The sequence below is a fragment of the Rattus rattus genome, chromosome 9, assembly GCF_011064425.1.
Source record: "Rattus rattus isolate New Zealand chromosome 9, Rrattus_CSIRO_v1, whole genome shotgun sequence".
Classification (NCBI taxonomy): Eukaryota; Metazoa; Chordata; class Mammalia; order Rodentia; family Muridae; genus Rattus; species Rattus rattus.
In genome coordinates, this window is record NC_046162.1 from 28,837,103 (window position 1) to 28,852,073 (window position 14,971).

At 46.7% G+C, this 14,971-nt stretch overlaps 1 protein-coding gene across 1 annotated transcript in view; it reads left to right on the forward strand.

Annotated features, from left to right (window-relative positions):
* The window catches only part of Adam19 (ADAM metallopeptidase domain 19), a 90,187-nt gene that overhangs the window by 59,108 nt on the left and 16,108 nt on the right, over positions 1 to 14,971 (forward strand). The window contains exons 8-13 of the mRNA XM_032912071.1: positions 2,671 to 2,742; positions 5,642 to 5,808; positions 7,490 to 7,574; positions 9,462 to 9,601; positions 11,380 to 11,557; positions 12,910 to 12,999. Of these exons, the coding sequence (XP_032767962.1) occupies positions 2,671 to 2,742; positions 5,642 to 5,808; positions 7,490 to 7,574; positions 9,462 to 9,601; positions 11,380 to 11,557; positions 12,910 to 12,999 (732 nt within the window). The remainder of the gene's footprint in view (positions 1 to 2,670; positions 2,743 to 5,641; positions 5,809 to 7,489; positions 7,575 to 9,461; positions 9,602 to 11,379; positions 11,558 to 12,909; positions 13,000 to 14,971) is intronic.

The following is a 14,971-nucleotide window of genomic DNA, read 5'->3' on the forward strand; positions in this document are numbered from 1 at the left end:
ATCATTCTTTTGCCCAGTGGGTCCTCCTTAGCGTAGGGTTTTAAAAGCCACTACCTGTGAGTCTCCAGCAGGCACAGACGAGGAGGAGATGGGGAGTGGTCTGCCTCCTGGCATCTAGACTCATAGCAAACCAGGAAGGAAAATCTCTTCATGAAGGTGCCTCCATGGCTGTGGGGCCAGACAGAGAACCTTACTGTTACGGGGGGTGGGGGTAGGGTGGGGGGTGAAGTATCCCTTAAGAAGCACCAGTCACATAGGCATCCTCACCCCTTTTTGCTACAGGGCCGTGATTCATACCTCCCGCTAAGTAAGGGGATCTCTCGGTCCTCGGGGTCACAAACATCTTTCAGCTGCAGGCTTTGGATGATTCATGTCAGGGTTGGAATAGGCCAGGCAAGATTTGCAACCCAGAGCTCTGCTGGCAGAAATGTACTCCTGGCCGTTAGTCTGAGAGCGCAGGAAGACGAATCAAGGGACAGACGTAGTCTTGGTAATTCATCATCTGGTGCTAAGACACAGCACCCATCTCCGGGATTGGAACTCACAGTAGCCAGAGGGGTCTTCGAGTGGGAAAACAAGTGAGAGAAGTGAGGCTGTGTCCTTGCCATCTAGAGAGCTGACAGCAGTAAGCGACAGCAATGGCTCTCTGACTGGGCCTGGGTGGGAGCTTCTGGGACATTCTCAGCATGTCCAAGCCATTGGGGAAGAGGAGTATAAGAGAGCTACTTGGGTGGTTCCGGACATTACTCATTAAGTGAAAGAGGATGTAAGGGGAGCAGAGGATGGGATTTATGTCAGAGAAGGGGAGAATTTCTTTAGACATAGGGCTGTCATGGGCTTTGACGGTACTAGTGGGATGTGAGGTCTCTGGGAAAGGCTGGCTTACCATGTTTTAAGTCCAGGGTTGCCTCAGAAAGCGTAGCATTGAAGCACATTGTCTTAAGACCGGAGGTTGTAAACCATGGCCCATGTGAGCCTATCGCATGTTTCTGTGAGTATTATTCTGGAGCAGGGCCACACCCTTTGATTTGTGGTATCCTGGAAGCTTCTAAGCCAACAAGGAGAACTGTGCAGTTGTGGTCCACCAAGGCAGAACTGAGCAGTTGTGACCCACCATCCCGCGGTCTACCAAGCCTAAGAATGTTTACTCTGAAGAGCTTCATAGAATAAGCTCACCAACTCTGGCTTCGGAATCTTCTGGAAAACATGATACACTGTTTCAACCACGGTGGCCCTATTGGGCCTTACTGTTTGAGGATAGGATTAATGTATTTGGAAGCCTGAAATCTCATCCCAATGCTGTGATAAATATTTACTAAATAAATAGAAATACTCTTGCCACAGGATCAGTTTAGAAGTCAGGTGGCCTTGATAATAGAAACTTCTAGATTAAACACTTTGCAAAGGTCTGTGCAGCAGGGTCCTAGAATGTAACTCTGTACGAGGTGAGGAGATCAATGGAGTTCTTTTCTGGTGAGTGTCAGTTCCAAGGAAGTCAAGGAATGTTCTAGAATCTATACAAGGGAGAGGAAATGGTATACCAGAGCTGGGACTCAGCCTTTGCCAAACAAATATTCTAGGGCATTTATTCAGCCTTTTATTTGTTGTCTTGTTTGGGTATTTTGGAGGATCTGGGGGGAGGAAACCTGGGACGGCTTGAAATTGAACCTACAGAGTACCCACCTAACAATAAATTCACTAGGCATCCAGATTCTGTGTAAAAATAACAGCAGACAAGACATGTCCATCGTTCGGGGCAGCGGCAGGTTATAATTCTAAAATCGTTTTATCTTCCCGTCCTGACAAGTTTCCTTACTTCATTATTGAAGGTGAAAGAGGTCTGTCCTTTTTCAGACAGAAGTGGTCACTATGAGGCCTCCTTATGGGACTCTAGGCAGACATTCTAATCAAGTACAGCACAATTTTCTCTCTCATGCTCGATTAGCAATGTCTGATTCCACAGTGATGAAGTCTAAGAATCTTTCTCACTATGGAAGGCACTGCCACTTGGAATCGCGTGGAAGGCAAAACCTGTTGCTGATGCCACGTGGTCCTGTTGGCAGCACCCTCTCCGTGACATTTGCATGACCCTCCACTGCAGTTAGTCTGTGCAAGTTCTCAGTGAGTTTCTTAGCTCTTTTAAGTTGTGTGCTTCTTAAGTGGAGGATTTGCTGTTATAGTTATCTCTGGCTCTCCCCCCATTGTAACGGAAGCTCCTGTAGTGTGGGCTCAAGACTTCATGTCTGTGTGTCCCCTTTTGTGCTAAGCACGACAGCTTTGTCTGTAGAATAGTCCAGCAACCATTAGATCAGTGATAACTGACCACATGCAGGAGAAAGCCTTGTAAGGCGTGTGACAGTGGCTTCCTATGGGGTTGATGAGCAAAGCAAAGAGACCAATCCCTCCTCTGATCAACCAGTGAGGTAGCCAGAAGCACTGTAATGTAAAGGCAGGAAAATAACTACCTGAAGGGTTAGAAGAAGATAACTATGTCTCCTCTGTTTGCTGCCTTGGGCTGGGAGATGGAGATAGCCAGGATGGAGATCAGTCAGGTCCTTCCCTCCGTGAGTCGTGGGAAGGACCATTGCTGAAAAATGACTGCACACCACAGACCCTTGGATGAGAACTGTGGAAGGGTCTGTCTCACCTGGTTCTCTTTGTCCCATTTAGTTTCAGAAGAACCGGCATGACCAGGATGCCACCAAACGCAAGCTCATGGAGATTGCCAACTATGTTGATAAGGTGAGACCAGGTGTGTACTTTCTGGGGGAGGTTGTGGCACCTCAGACGGTCACACGCGTTTGAGCTCCTGTTGCTGACTCTCGGGACCCTCAGCTATCAACCGGAAGCAAGCAACTCAGCTTCTTGGGTTGGGTTTTGTCTTTCGTTGGTTTCTGCCTGTGGGAGCTTTGTTTTGCGCTGTTTAATGTATCAAGTACAAGCATGGACTCACATCAGTGGCTTTCAGTCATGTTTATAGTTTTCTGATGGAATTCCGTTTCAAAAGTGAGATCTTACAGCCCCGCCCATGTAAAAGCCACATGGCAGCAGATGGCTGGAAACAGAAGTGCCCCCAGCTCTGACCCCCTGACCTTTCTCACAAATGAAGTGGTTTTTGAGGAACAGTGGACAAGGAAGAGCCCAATATAAGAAAGTGTGGAGGATGTGTTCCCTCCAGGTGAAGCCCAGTGATTCTTTGACTTAAGCAGATTGAAGTGGGCCAGGATCAGGTGTGCCCAGAACCTTTAAAAGTCAAGGTGCATCTTTCTAGAGCTGATGTATTGAACTGTTTGAGGACTCCCCCCTTCTAGGAAGTCAGGGTTGTTTAAAACATGCACTTAGGAAATTCACAGAAGTTTGAGCTCTACTAAATGGGGTGTTCTCAGACCCAGAAGTATTCTAGGTGAAAGCAAGTTCTAGCACAAAACACAGAGACGGTACCTTGGCAATGGCAGCCCCTCTCCACAGGCTGGCACTGTGGACCTTAAAAAGTAAGCTTTGACATGCTTTGGTCACGTGCCCCCTCTTAAGGGGCAGTGTTGGTGGGTAGACCTAAGGTTTTATGCTTGTCACTGGATGACAGTTCCAGCCCTTGGGTCTCATGTCTCTTTGAGACTCTGATAACCATTTCAGGACACTATAGAACTTTGAGGCTTTCTTCGCCTGCTAGAGGTTCACAGATCACAGATCTTGGGCTGGAGAGGTGGTTCAGCCAGTAACAAATAGAAATTAGAAACTTTCAAGCTGGGCAGTGGGAATGCACACCTTTAATCCCAGCACCCGGGAAGCAGAGGCAGGTCTTGGAGTTGGAGGTCAGCTTGGTCTACAAAGTGAGTTCCAGGACAGCCAGGGCTGCAAAGAGAAACCCTGTCTCTAAAAACCATAATTAATTAATTAATTAATTAATTAAACCAAACTTGCAGTGCTTAAAAGGCAGAGTTGGTTGCTGTGAAGTCGCTAGATGAAAAGTTCACAGCCTTGTGTTTTTTCTCTCAGCATCTGTGGAAATAGACCACTGATACATAACAAGAGAAAGTCAAACACTGGCCTTTCCTGGAGGGAAGGATTCTAGAGACACAGCAGAGTCCTGTGTCCAGCTCCTAGCTCACCAGCAATAGCGTTCTTATCGATCCTGTAACCAAACACTTAACATCTGGAAAAATGTGTCTTCCCCAAGGAGACAGGAAGCTACTGCCACCTGTGTAGGAACCATTGTCCCAGACCGACACTGGGAAGGTGGAGGCCTTGGCTGTCTGGCTCTAGGAATTTTCCTCCTGCACTGGGTGATTAGAGCGGACCTCTAGGTACTGATGAGAAATGGAATTGAGATATCAGCAAACACACCCAACAAATAGACAGTCCCGACAACAGAGAAAGAAAAGATGCGGAGGGGAAAGAAGGTAGCCGCACACCCTGGGTGTTGATGCAAACCCTGTGTCTTGCGGACGATGGTCATTCTACCAAGCCTCTGGCTGCCCTCCCAGCACACAAGGCTTATCATTCCCAGTAGGGTGAGGCACATGAGCTCCTCTGAAATTTGTTGAGCCAGCTATTTGGATTGAACATTTTAAAGCTAAAGCTGGAAGGACTTTACACATTTGCTGAATCAGGGGCCCGATCCACAGTGTTTTCTCTGGACTGTAAGAAAAGCCAAAAGCCCTTCAAAAGCCCTTGAATGAAGCAAATTCAGATGTTTTGGGGTTTTCTGTAGTGATAGATGGGGCAAAAACAGAAGAACCGGGAGCCCATATAGACTGAAGTTTCCTGGGGCAAGTGAAGGATCTGAATGTGTGTGTGCGTGTCTGTTGTGTGTGTGTGAATGTACATGCATGTGTATGCATGTATGTGCGTGTGTGTACATGTGTGCGTGTGTGCATGTGTGTAGTTTATTGTTATATACGTATTACATGATCCAGGCTCTTCAGCAGCAGATGGTCACAAGGGCCCTGGGGGCATAACCTGGTTCATTCTGGTTGCAGAGTCTTTCTGCTGAGATTTTGGGCAAATTTCTCAACCTCTCTAAGCATCAGCACCTTCCTTGTTCATGACAAGTGCTGGATGAACAGTGGGACACCAGTTACTATTGTTAGCCAGGAAGGAACCCACCACTTTTAGATTGAGGAGATCTATCCTTTTGTGGCCTCCATGTATATGAGGGTTTTTTCTTTAGGTCACTGGTGGGGTGGGGAGACGACCCTATGTGTAAAGTATCTGCTGGGTGCATAAGGACCTGAATTCCCAGCACCCATGTAAGAGCCAGGCATGGTGGCATACGCCTGAAACTATGTGGCTGGTGGGGGAGGCAGGAGACAGGGACAGGTCCAACCTTGGACCTTGGGCTTCCCGTGTATATGTGCACACACAGGACACATGCACATGTAACACACAATCACTGACACAGTAGCATCAAGGTCAGGTCCATCAAAGAACACCTTGATGTCTTTAGGGTGCTGTTACCTCTACCTTTTTTAAACCTCTGTTTTGTAAGCCAAGATACCCCCATTTGACCACCGGAATGCATCTCTCTGAAGACGGTATTTCCCACTTTCTAGAGGCAGTGGGCAGAGAGCAATCCCAGCATCTGTGCTCTGAGCTCCTAGGCCAGGTGGTGAGAGAAACTGGCCTTTCTGTGTCTTTTCAGTTTTACCGCTCCCTGAGCATCCGGATCGCGCTTGTCGGCTTGGAGGTGTGGACACACGGGGATAAGTGTGAAGTCTCAGAGAATCCATACTCTACCCTCTGGTCCTTTCTCAGTTGGAGGCGCAAGCTGCTCGCCCAGAAGAGCCATGACAATGCCCAGCTAATCACGTAAGCAGCCCTTTTCTGGTCCTGTTGCATCAGCCTTGGCTGTAGGGCCTCTTCCTGCCATAGGGGTGCTACGTTCACCCTTCCTTTCACAGGGGCAAAAGGTTGTCCAAGACCTCCCCCGCTCCCTGGGCCAGATCACTGGGCATTCTCAGACTCAGAACACCATGAAAGAATGTTTAAAAGCCTAAGAATGATAATAGTCCTCTGACGTGTTTTCTATCCATGAGAGGAAATTAGCCTTACCCCTCATCAGCTGAGCAGCTGAAGCACTTGGGTGTGTACATTAGGGGGGTGAGTGGATGACTCTCGGTCACAGCCGATAGCCTGAAACAAACAATCTTGAGCATGTCAGCTGACCTCCCACCACAGGCTACAGGAGATGGGTCCTCAGGTCCTTCATTCACCCAGTTCTCTGGGAACTCAGGGCTGAGTCTCTGGGAAGATCTTCATGCTCGGCGAGAGGAAATACTGAAACATTTGGCCAAGTGCAATGTTAGCTTCCCAGCAGCCTCAGAAGGAAAGGAACACTGATGCGGTCGGGTGCTAGGTGACAACCTACTAAGGGTGATCGGTGTATATTAGTGTTGGCCTTCCGGGGTGCCTTGAGGGGGTTCAACAAAGGCACAATGAGGAATAAACTCCTTTACTTGTTTGTTTGTTTTTAAATATAGCCAAGTCAGGAATTATTTCATCCTTGGTGCCTTGATTTACCCTTTCGTAATAACTGGGATTTTCAACATCTGCCTGTCCCTAAAGCCTGGACTCTCAGTGGTCACTTGAGGACTGGCCACTCACTGAGAAAGTCTTTGTTTACTGAAACATTTGGCCTGAACTTGTGGATTGAACACCTTGAATCTGTTTACAGTAAAGCTTCCCCAGAGCTAAGGACAAGCCCGTGAAATGCCAAGTAGGGCGTTCAGACACACGGATACATGGATGGGGTCAGGGTGCTAGGTGACAGCCCCCTATATATATTGAATTCATTGAGCAAACCTTTACTAAACAGTCGTTTATTCCTCCTCGCCTACTCTGGGTGGGTGCGACTGAGAGAGGGATATGTTAAATCAGGGGGAACTGGCCGTTGACAGGTTAGGGTCATCGTTGCAGTGCAGAAGGCAGAAACAGCTTAGCCTTGCACCCAGCTGCAGTTTATGAGGCCCTGAAAGGGACTCAGCTACTTTTTTTGGTCCTTTCATGATGTGTGGACCACGGCATCAGCCCCGCAGCTGCTGTCCGGCTTCCCCACTTTTGCCCCCAGGACACGTGCCCCCGACGGTAAGGCCTGAGCCCCTGGCCACCGGCGAAGATGGACATGATTCACTTGGGCATCACAGCCTGGACCACACCCTTCCCAGTGACCCCTGTCTCTGACCATTTTCTATGAATCAGGAATGGGGCACAGCTTTTTAAGCCCTGCCTTCTTCCTTTTGGAGACCTTGGACACATTCTGAGAGGGAAAGTGACCTTTCTTCTCTGCTACTGAGGGAGGAAGTGAGGGGAGGTGAGAGGTGTGGTATCCTGAAAGTTGTCCAGTTGCTGGGTTACCAGGCTTGTCCCCTTGAGGACAATCTGGGAATGTCAGTGGGGTCAGTGCACAGCACAGTAGCCGTTCACTCCTGTCCCAGGGGAGCAACTCTCTCAGCTCCTACCTGAATTACATGTCTTTTTTTTCTTCCTGCAGGGGCAGGTCCTTCCAAGGCACCACCATTGGCCTGGCCCCCCTCATAGCCATGTGCTCCGTGTACCAGTCTGGAGGAGTTAGCATGGTGGGTCTCAGACAAGACAGTGGTGTTGCCTAAGGGGACAATGGCTCCCAAGAGAGGAGGCCGGCTTGGAAAAACTGATTTGATATTTATATATAGTCGCAGAAGTAAAAAGCATTAAAAAAGAGCAAATGTTTCAGATGAAGTTCTTAGGTCCTAAGGAGAGTAGCCAGGGGTAAAATTTCATTCACTGTAGTTTGTGTTCCTTTGTAAGCAATTGTAAAAATAGACCTCCAGGTCTGTCTTGTGTTATTCCACAAGGGCTGGAGGAGACAAAGCAGGAGCTGGAGGATGGTGTGTGTGTGTGTGTGTGTGTGTGTGTGTGTGTGTGTGTGTGTGTGTGTGTGGGGTGTGTGGGGTGAAGTGTTTCCAGTCCGGGTCTTGAGTCCTTAGGTATTGCATTGTGAAATGAGAGCCTGTCTCAAGAGTCACAGTGAGGAAATTGCTGTCTTTTGAAATTCTGACTTGGCAAGAGCAGGTTTCTTGTTTTGTTTGCTTGCCTATGTAGCTCTTGCTGGCCTGGGATTCACTGTGTAGACCAGGCTGACCACAGACTGAAGATGACCTTGAGGTTCTCTTCTTCCCGATTCCATCTCTTGAGTTGGAATTGAGCTGGGTTGGCAAGTGTTGGCTAACATACCAAGTTCAGTGCGGTGCTGGGATCGAACCCAAGGCCTCACACATGCTACTCCAGTACGCTACAGTTACATCCCTAGCCTCTGTATTTCTAACCGGGAGTGGATATGAATCAGCAAGCCTCTTCTCTGCTCTCATGCGTTATTTTATCCCTCTACCCATCGTGTACTTTTATTGACAAGGTAACGTGAATGTTAAACCCCAGATTCTAGAGTAAATTGGTTTCAAAGAGCAGCCATGCGACTTTGGAATTAATGCCTGTCTTTAGTTGTAAAGGTAGCTTCATGGCTTATGGTCTTAGGGCAAGAATAAGCATTAAATGAGATAATAAAAGGAACACAATTATATATTTAGTAAACACTTTCTGTTGTTATGTTTTGGAGACAGGGTCTCACTACAGAACACTATGTCAGAACTCACCATATAGACCAGGATATGTGTGTGTGTGTGTGTGTGTGTGTGTGTGTGTGTGTGTGTGTGTGTGTGTGTCCTCTAACAGAGATCCTCCTGTCTCTGTCTCCTGAGTACTAGTATCAAAGTCAGGTGCAACTGTGCCTGTTATAAATAGCCTTGTGGCTGCTTTTGTTTTACTGTTTGGTTTTGGGGATGGGTCTCACTACACTGCCCAGGGTAGTTTCAAACATCTGGGCTCAGATAGCCCTCCTGCTTCAGCCTCTCAGTTGGCTGGGACTGTAGGTTTACATCACTGCACCAGCTCCATTTGTTTTGATGGTAATTGTACCAGGTTATGTCTGGGGTGGCCCTTTCTGCTGTGATGCGCTCAGGAAACACTGAGCCAAGCGTATCTACTGTTCAAGTCAAGGTTGATGTTTAAGAGATACATCAACAGGTCTGCATCTTTTAAGAACACAGGTAACAGTCTTTTGAGGATTTGCTTTTCTAATGAAGACAGTGCCTTTAGACTTGTTAAGAGCAAGTTATGAAGAGTCAGTATGCTCAGTGTTAGGGGAAATCAGTGAGCTGTCAGGCTCAGACAGGAAAAAGTCATGCAGGCCAGATAGTGGTGGTGCATGTCTATAATCCCAACATTCAGGAGGCAGAGGTAGGTGGAACTCTGAGTTTAAGGTCAGCCTGGTCTACAGAGTGATTTCCAGGACAGTCAGTCAGGACTACACAGAGAAACCCTGTCTCATAAAAAAAAAAAAAAAAAAACAAAAAACAAAAAAAAAAAAAAAAAAAAAAAAAGCATGCAAGAAATCCCTGGTCTTGAATTTGAAATTCTTCTCTGAACAGGACCACTCCGACAATGCCATCGGTGTAGCCTCCACCGTGGCCCACGAGATTGGCCACAACTTTGGCATGAGCCATGATTCTGCACACTGCTGTTCTGCCAGCGCAGCCGATGGTGGGTGCATCATGGCTGCCGCTACGGGGTGAGTCAACCGGAAGGGTGCAGGTGGGGAGAGGAGTGGCGTGAGAGATACAGGGTCAGCCTGACCCAAGCAGTCCTAGACGGACCCAGTGAACCTTTCAAACTGTTGATGAAGACAGTTTAAATGATGTTTACACGAAGCAGGAGTGGACAGATGGGTTGCAGGACGCCAGATTCCTCAAAGCAGGATCTAGAACCCTGGATTGATGAATAGTTTGTAGTTTTCAGCTATAAAATTGGCTCAGAATCATTTTGTTTGCTTGTTTGTTTTGTTTTGTTTCGTCTTGTTTTTGTTTTTGAGATCACATGTGAGAGAGTCTTGCTCAGTCTAATCTTGAGCTTGGGAATTTAAGCAACCCTCTCACGTCAACTACTACCACACCCATATGCCCAGTTCTTCGAGAAGCTTTGCTGAAGGCCTGTTTTGATGAGAACCATAACCCTTGGTCTTTCCTCTTTGGAAGCTTTGTAGTTTATAGAATAAGAGGAGAAGGGGGCCATCCATTCACTCCTAAGGGAATCCCTGAAACAAGGATACTGAGACTCCCAACACTTAAAAGGACTTTCTAAACCAGAGCTTTTGAAAGAACAGGGTTATCTTGTGTTTGAATGTGTACATCATACCGTTCTCCAGGACTTGAGCCACTCCCTGGAAGGCAATGTAGTCGAATCCTTATTTGTTCTTCCGTTCCAAGCCTCTAGGGCATACCTTTTGAGTTTGAGTTCATGGTTAAGCCCACTCCTCTCTCTGCCAATCCCAATAGAGTGTGTGTAGACAAATGGCTGACCGCTAAATTCATTCCTACTCTAATTATTTTTAAGTTATTCACACACTGTCATAGCTTAATGATTAGTAGCAAATTCCTTGGGGGCCTACGGTAGTACTGGAGGAAGCCCTCAATGTTTAACCTTTGACTGTTCTAGAGACTTAAGCACAGGGCCTTACCAGGGTCTCTTTACAGACCCATGTTGTGATAGAGCAGTTTTCTGATATTTACATCTTGTGCTGTGCTTCTGTGTGATTTTCCTATATATACCTATAATGAATTTAATGTGTAAAGTAGGCACATTAAGAGTTTAAAAACACCAACTCATAATAAACTAGAATGTTTGAAATAGTAATGATAATAAAAGTTACCTCACGTTTAGGATTTGTTCATTTCTGGATGTTTTCATATCACTGTTGACTAGCGGTAACGAAAACCAGGGGTGGCAGCTGCGGATAAGGGACCCAGTGTGCTTTTGATTCGTTTCCATAGTAGCTGGCGACTGTGGTGCCTTCATACATTCTACTGTGGTAAAGACCACGCATTTGTGTGTTGGGTGGTGGTGTTGGTTATGAAAACAAAGATCAGTTCCTTAGCCCATGAGTGAGTTAAACACGTAGTCTTGGGCTTTCTGGTTCTGTTTTTCATCATGAGAACATAACCAACCATCTGGCGTTCTGTTGAGCTCTCAGTCTGGAAACCCATCTCAATGTACTTCTCACCCTTGACCTACCTCAGCTCCCTCATGGAAAAGACAGAAATGACTGTTCTGTTTCTCCACCGCCTTTTTTTCATTTTTAATAAGAAAAAAAAAGTAACGGTGTGTCCTGTTCATTGTCTCATGGTTCAGGGTGAAAGAACTCTAAGTTCACGTTACTGATGAATGTTCTGGTGAGGCAGAGGGCTTGTGTGGGGTTTCCATTCAAGCGAGCTTAGCCTCTTGAGGGGCAGGCAGGACAGCCAGCTGTTTGGTGTGCTTCAACTCGCCCAATGCCTCCTCCTTCTCTGCCAGGCACCCTTTCCCCAAAGTGTTCAGTTCGTGCAACAGGAAGGAGCTGGACAGGTATCTGCAGTCAGGAGGTGGGATGTGTCTCTCCAACATGCCAGATACAAGGACGCTGTATGGAGGCCGGAGGTGTGGCAACGGGTACCTGGAAGACGGTGAAGAATGTGACTGCGGAGAAGAGGACGTAAGTGTCAGGGCCACACTAGAGGGAGGGACAAATCTGCATTGTCTGCAGAGCTTAAGGACACTGAAATTGTTCCTATTGAAAGGACAGTGTGACAGATAATTTCCTTTGGAAAGGACAATGAGTGATTTCATAGCGGCCAGCACTTGTTAACGTGAATAGCACAGGCCCTCCGTGTGGGAGATGCGGACAGCGCGTCTGCCAGGTGGACCATTTCTATGGCCTTTGCAGCTGTGGTCAGCTCAGTCATATCCAGGATCAGGGTGGAACCCTTTTGAGCAACTGCCCTAGCCACAGACCATAATCCCAGGCCACGTATCTCTCCCTCCCCCACAAGAGGAGCCCCAGATGGCCTCTTGGGCCCTCCAGCTGCAGTGAATTCATTTCTGGAGGCCACACAGCTGGATGAGCTCATGACCATGAGCCCGGTGAGGAGCCTTTAGACACCAAGCTCGTGCTGTTTAGCCCGGAGAAGAGACGATTGGAAGGGCGTGCTGGAAGTGCTCTCAGGGAAGAGCTGCTGAGGAAGGAGAGCTTCAGAACGAGTGTGGAGAGCACACACCCTAGCTCCGTCATTCCTGTGAGAAAGATGTTTTTCTGAAGAAGAAGAAGAAAAAAGCAGAACTATACTGTTTCGTGTCTATTTTTTGAAGGATGAGAAAGTGTGTTAACCCATGCTTGACAGTTGGTGAACTGTAAGCAACACGTGACTATGAGACTGAGGTATACTCTGTCTGCTGAGATGTTCTTTTGACTTTTAAAAAAAACCACTTATTTAGTGTGTGTTTGTGTGAGTGCGTGCGTGCGTGTATGTGTCCCCCCCCCCCTCATTTCACCATGTGGAACTCAGGGATCAAACTCAAATTGTCAAGGCTTGGCGACAAATGCCTCTTCCCACTGAGCCATCTTCTGACCTCCTTTTAAAACTATAACCCTGTAACTTGCAGAATTTAAAAAAAAAATCTAGCGGAAGACCAAGGACTATGAACTAAAAGCAAAGATCAGCCCTGGCCCTTCAGCATAGGGGGAATTCTTTTAAGGACATCGTGGATGGTAGGATTTTACAAGCTCAGTACGACCACATAATTATGGGATAATACCTGCTCTGAATCACCACATAGTCCCATCCAAGTTGTGGTATCGCCAAGGATGCAGCACCCGTGTATTTTTCTGTCAAATGCTCATTACCCTGGTAAAGGACTGCCAAGCAATGCTCTAGTGAGGCCTTCTAGGGAGCAGAAAGCAGAGCATGCTGGGCAGGCCATGGAGGAGGCAAGGGCTCCCCCTGCTGGGCGCCGCCTCTTGCCCTGCTGCTGCAGTGGCCAAGAGCTCCCTGCCTGTTGCCTTTGTAGGAATGTAAGAACCCTTGCTGCAATGCCTCCAACTGCACTCTGAAGGAAGGGGCCGAGTGTGCCCATGGCTCCTGCTGCCACCAGTGTAAGGTAAGCGTCTCCTTTCCTCTGCCTCAGACCTTGGGGTGACAGCCGAGTAGGTGATGGCTGCGTTTCGGAGGGTGGTCCTTACCACTGGTCACTGTGGTAAGAATCTGTGCTTTCATGTTCAAGACTCTGGTTGAACCCCATCACTGGGAGAAAGAGAAGGGAAAAAGAGTGTGTGTGTGTGTGTGTGTGTGTGTGTGTGTGTGTGTGTGTGTGTGTGTGTATTTGGAACTGAGAATGTCCCTTTAACTAAGCCTACTGGTTTTCTATCCTGGACCTCATTGTGCTCAAATCACACACTATATATATAATATGTTATATATATACACATATAATATATGTATGATAGAAATATATAAATATGTTAATATATAAATATATAAGCAGATATATAAATAAAATATATATACATATATGTACATATAAAATCTAAATAAAAAGAACACATGCATATTGTGTATATATGTATGTATATCATTTTATGTAACTATATATGATATATCTTACATAGAGCTACATACATACATATATATGTGCATATGTAGGAGAGATCACAAGCCTCAGCTCCCAGGCCCAGGAAGGCTTCATTTTCACTTGAATACATGAAAAACAAACAAACAAACAAACATGATTTCGATGAACATAAGTGACCATCTTGGTAGATGTTGGGCACCAGGATGAGAATATGTTGACTGATTCAATCTTCACCATAGCCCCATGGGGTACACATTACTGCCTTCATTTTAAGGTGAGGAAAATGGGGTCATTAGGAGATGGGTAATGAATTCCAGATTCCATCAGGACCTGAACCCAGTTCTCCCTGACTCTGAAGCACGCACTCCTAATACCAACGTGGGAAATAAATTATTACCATTAATAGTCATATAGCACCGAATTTGAGAACTTTTTAATCTAAATCTGACAATTCAGGAAGTCCCAAAATATAAAGAAAAAACCAAACTAGCAGATTTGGTGATTAAAATCTGACCCAAATGGATATCAGACTAATTATAGTCTTTATAAAATATTACCTAAATCAATTTTATTTCATCATCATATATAGCATATTAATATTTTTGTTATAAAGGTTATCCTGGGCCTTGTTAGAGGTCATGTAATACATATTTTTCTAATTATATACATCTAACATATTTGTGCAGATTTGTTAGACACACACACTAGTACTATGGTATTTGAACTTTTGAGTTATTAATCTGAAAGTCTGAGTACCAGAGAAGTCTGAGAATGGAGCTGTGGCCTATCCCACCCTCAGCTTGCCAAGAACACACGGTGTTCACCTATGGTACCCCACTGAGCATGCTTGCTCTTAGCAGCCAGAGAGGGGGCTGTAATCTGGAGTTCTGGGTAGACAGGAAGAAGTACTGGTTAAGTGCACACATGTCCCGAGGCTTCTGTGTTGCCGCTGGCCCTGCTCATCCTTGCTCATTCTTTGTTCATTCTTTCACTGAGCCTTTCAGCCTAGGAATGGCTAGCAGAGGAGCCTGCTGGGTTTTTTCCCCAGAAGAGCTGGTGGGTGGCATGGTCACTCGGAATCAGGGGAGGGCCTACCTGAGTCATAGGTGTCCTTGCCTGGCTCAGGGGAACTTGGACACCTTCTGTTCTGACATGGAAGCCCCCAGAAGGCTGTGCTGAGTCCTTCAGGCCTCAGACCAAGGCTGAAGAATAAGCATGGAGTGACCTTTCACTCCACTCCGGGATCTCAGATTGAGTCTCACAAAGGGTTCCTTGACGTCAAGCCCTACCTGTGTGAATTTGGGGGATTTTTTAACTGCCCGAGTCTCAGCTGTCTGTCCGTCTGTGGACTGGCATGATATTAGAAACACTGCTACAAGTAGCAATATCAATTTCATGGGCAATTTCACGTGAGGGTCTGATGACATAAGTAGTCGCATAGCACTCAGCCCCGTGCTTTTCGTAACGGTGAGGCTGTGTTGGTTGGAGTCACAAGCCGGGC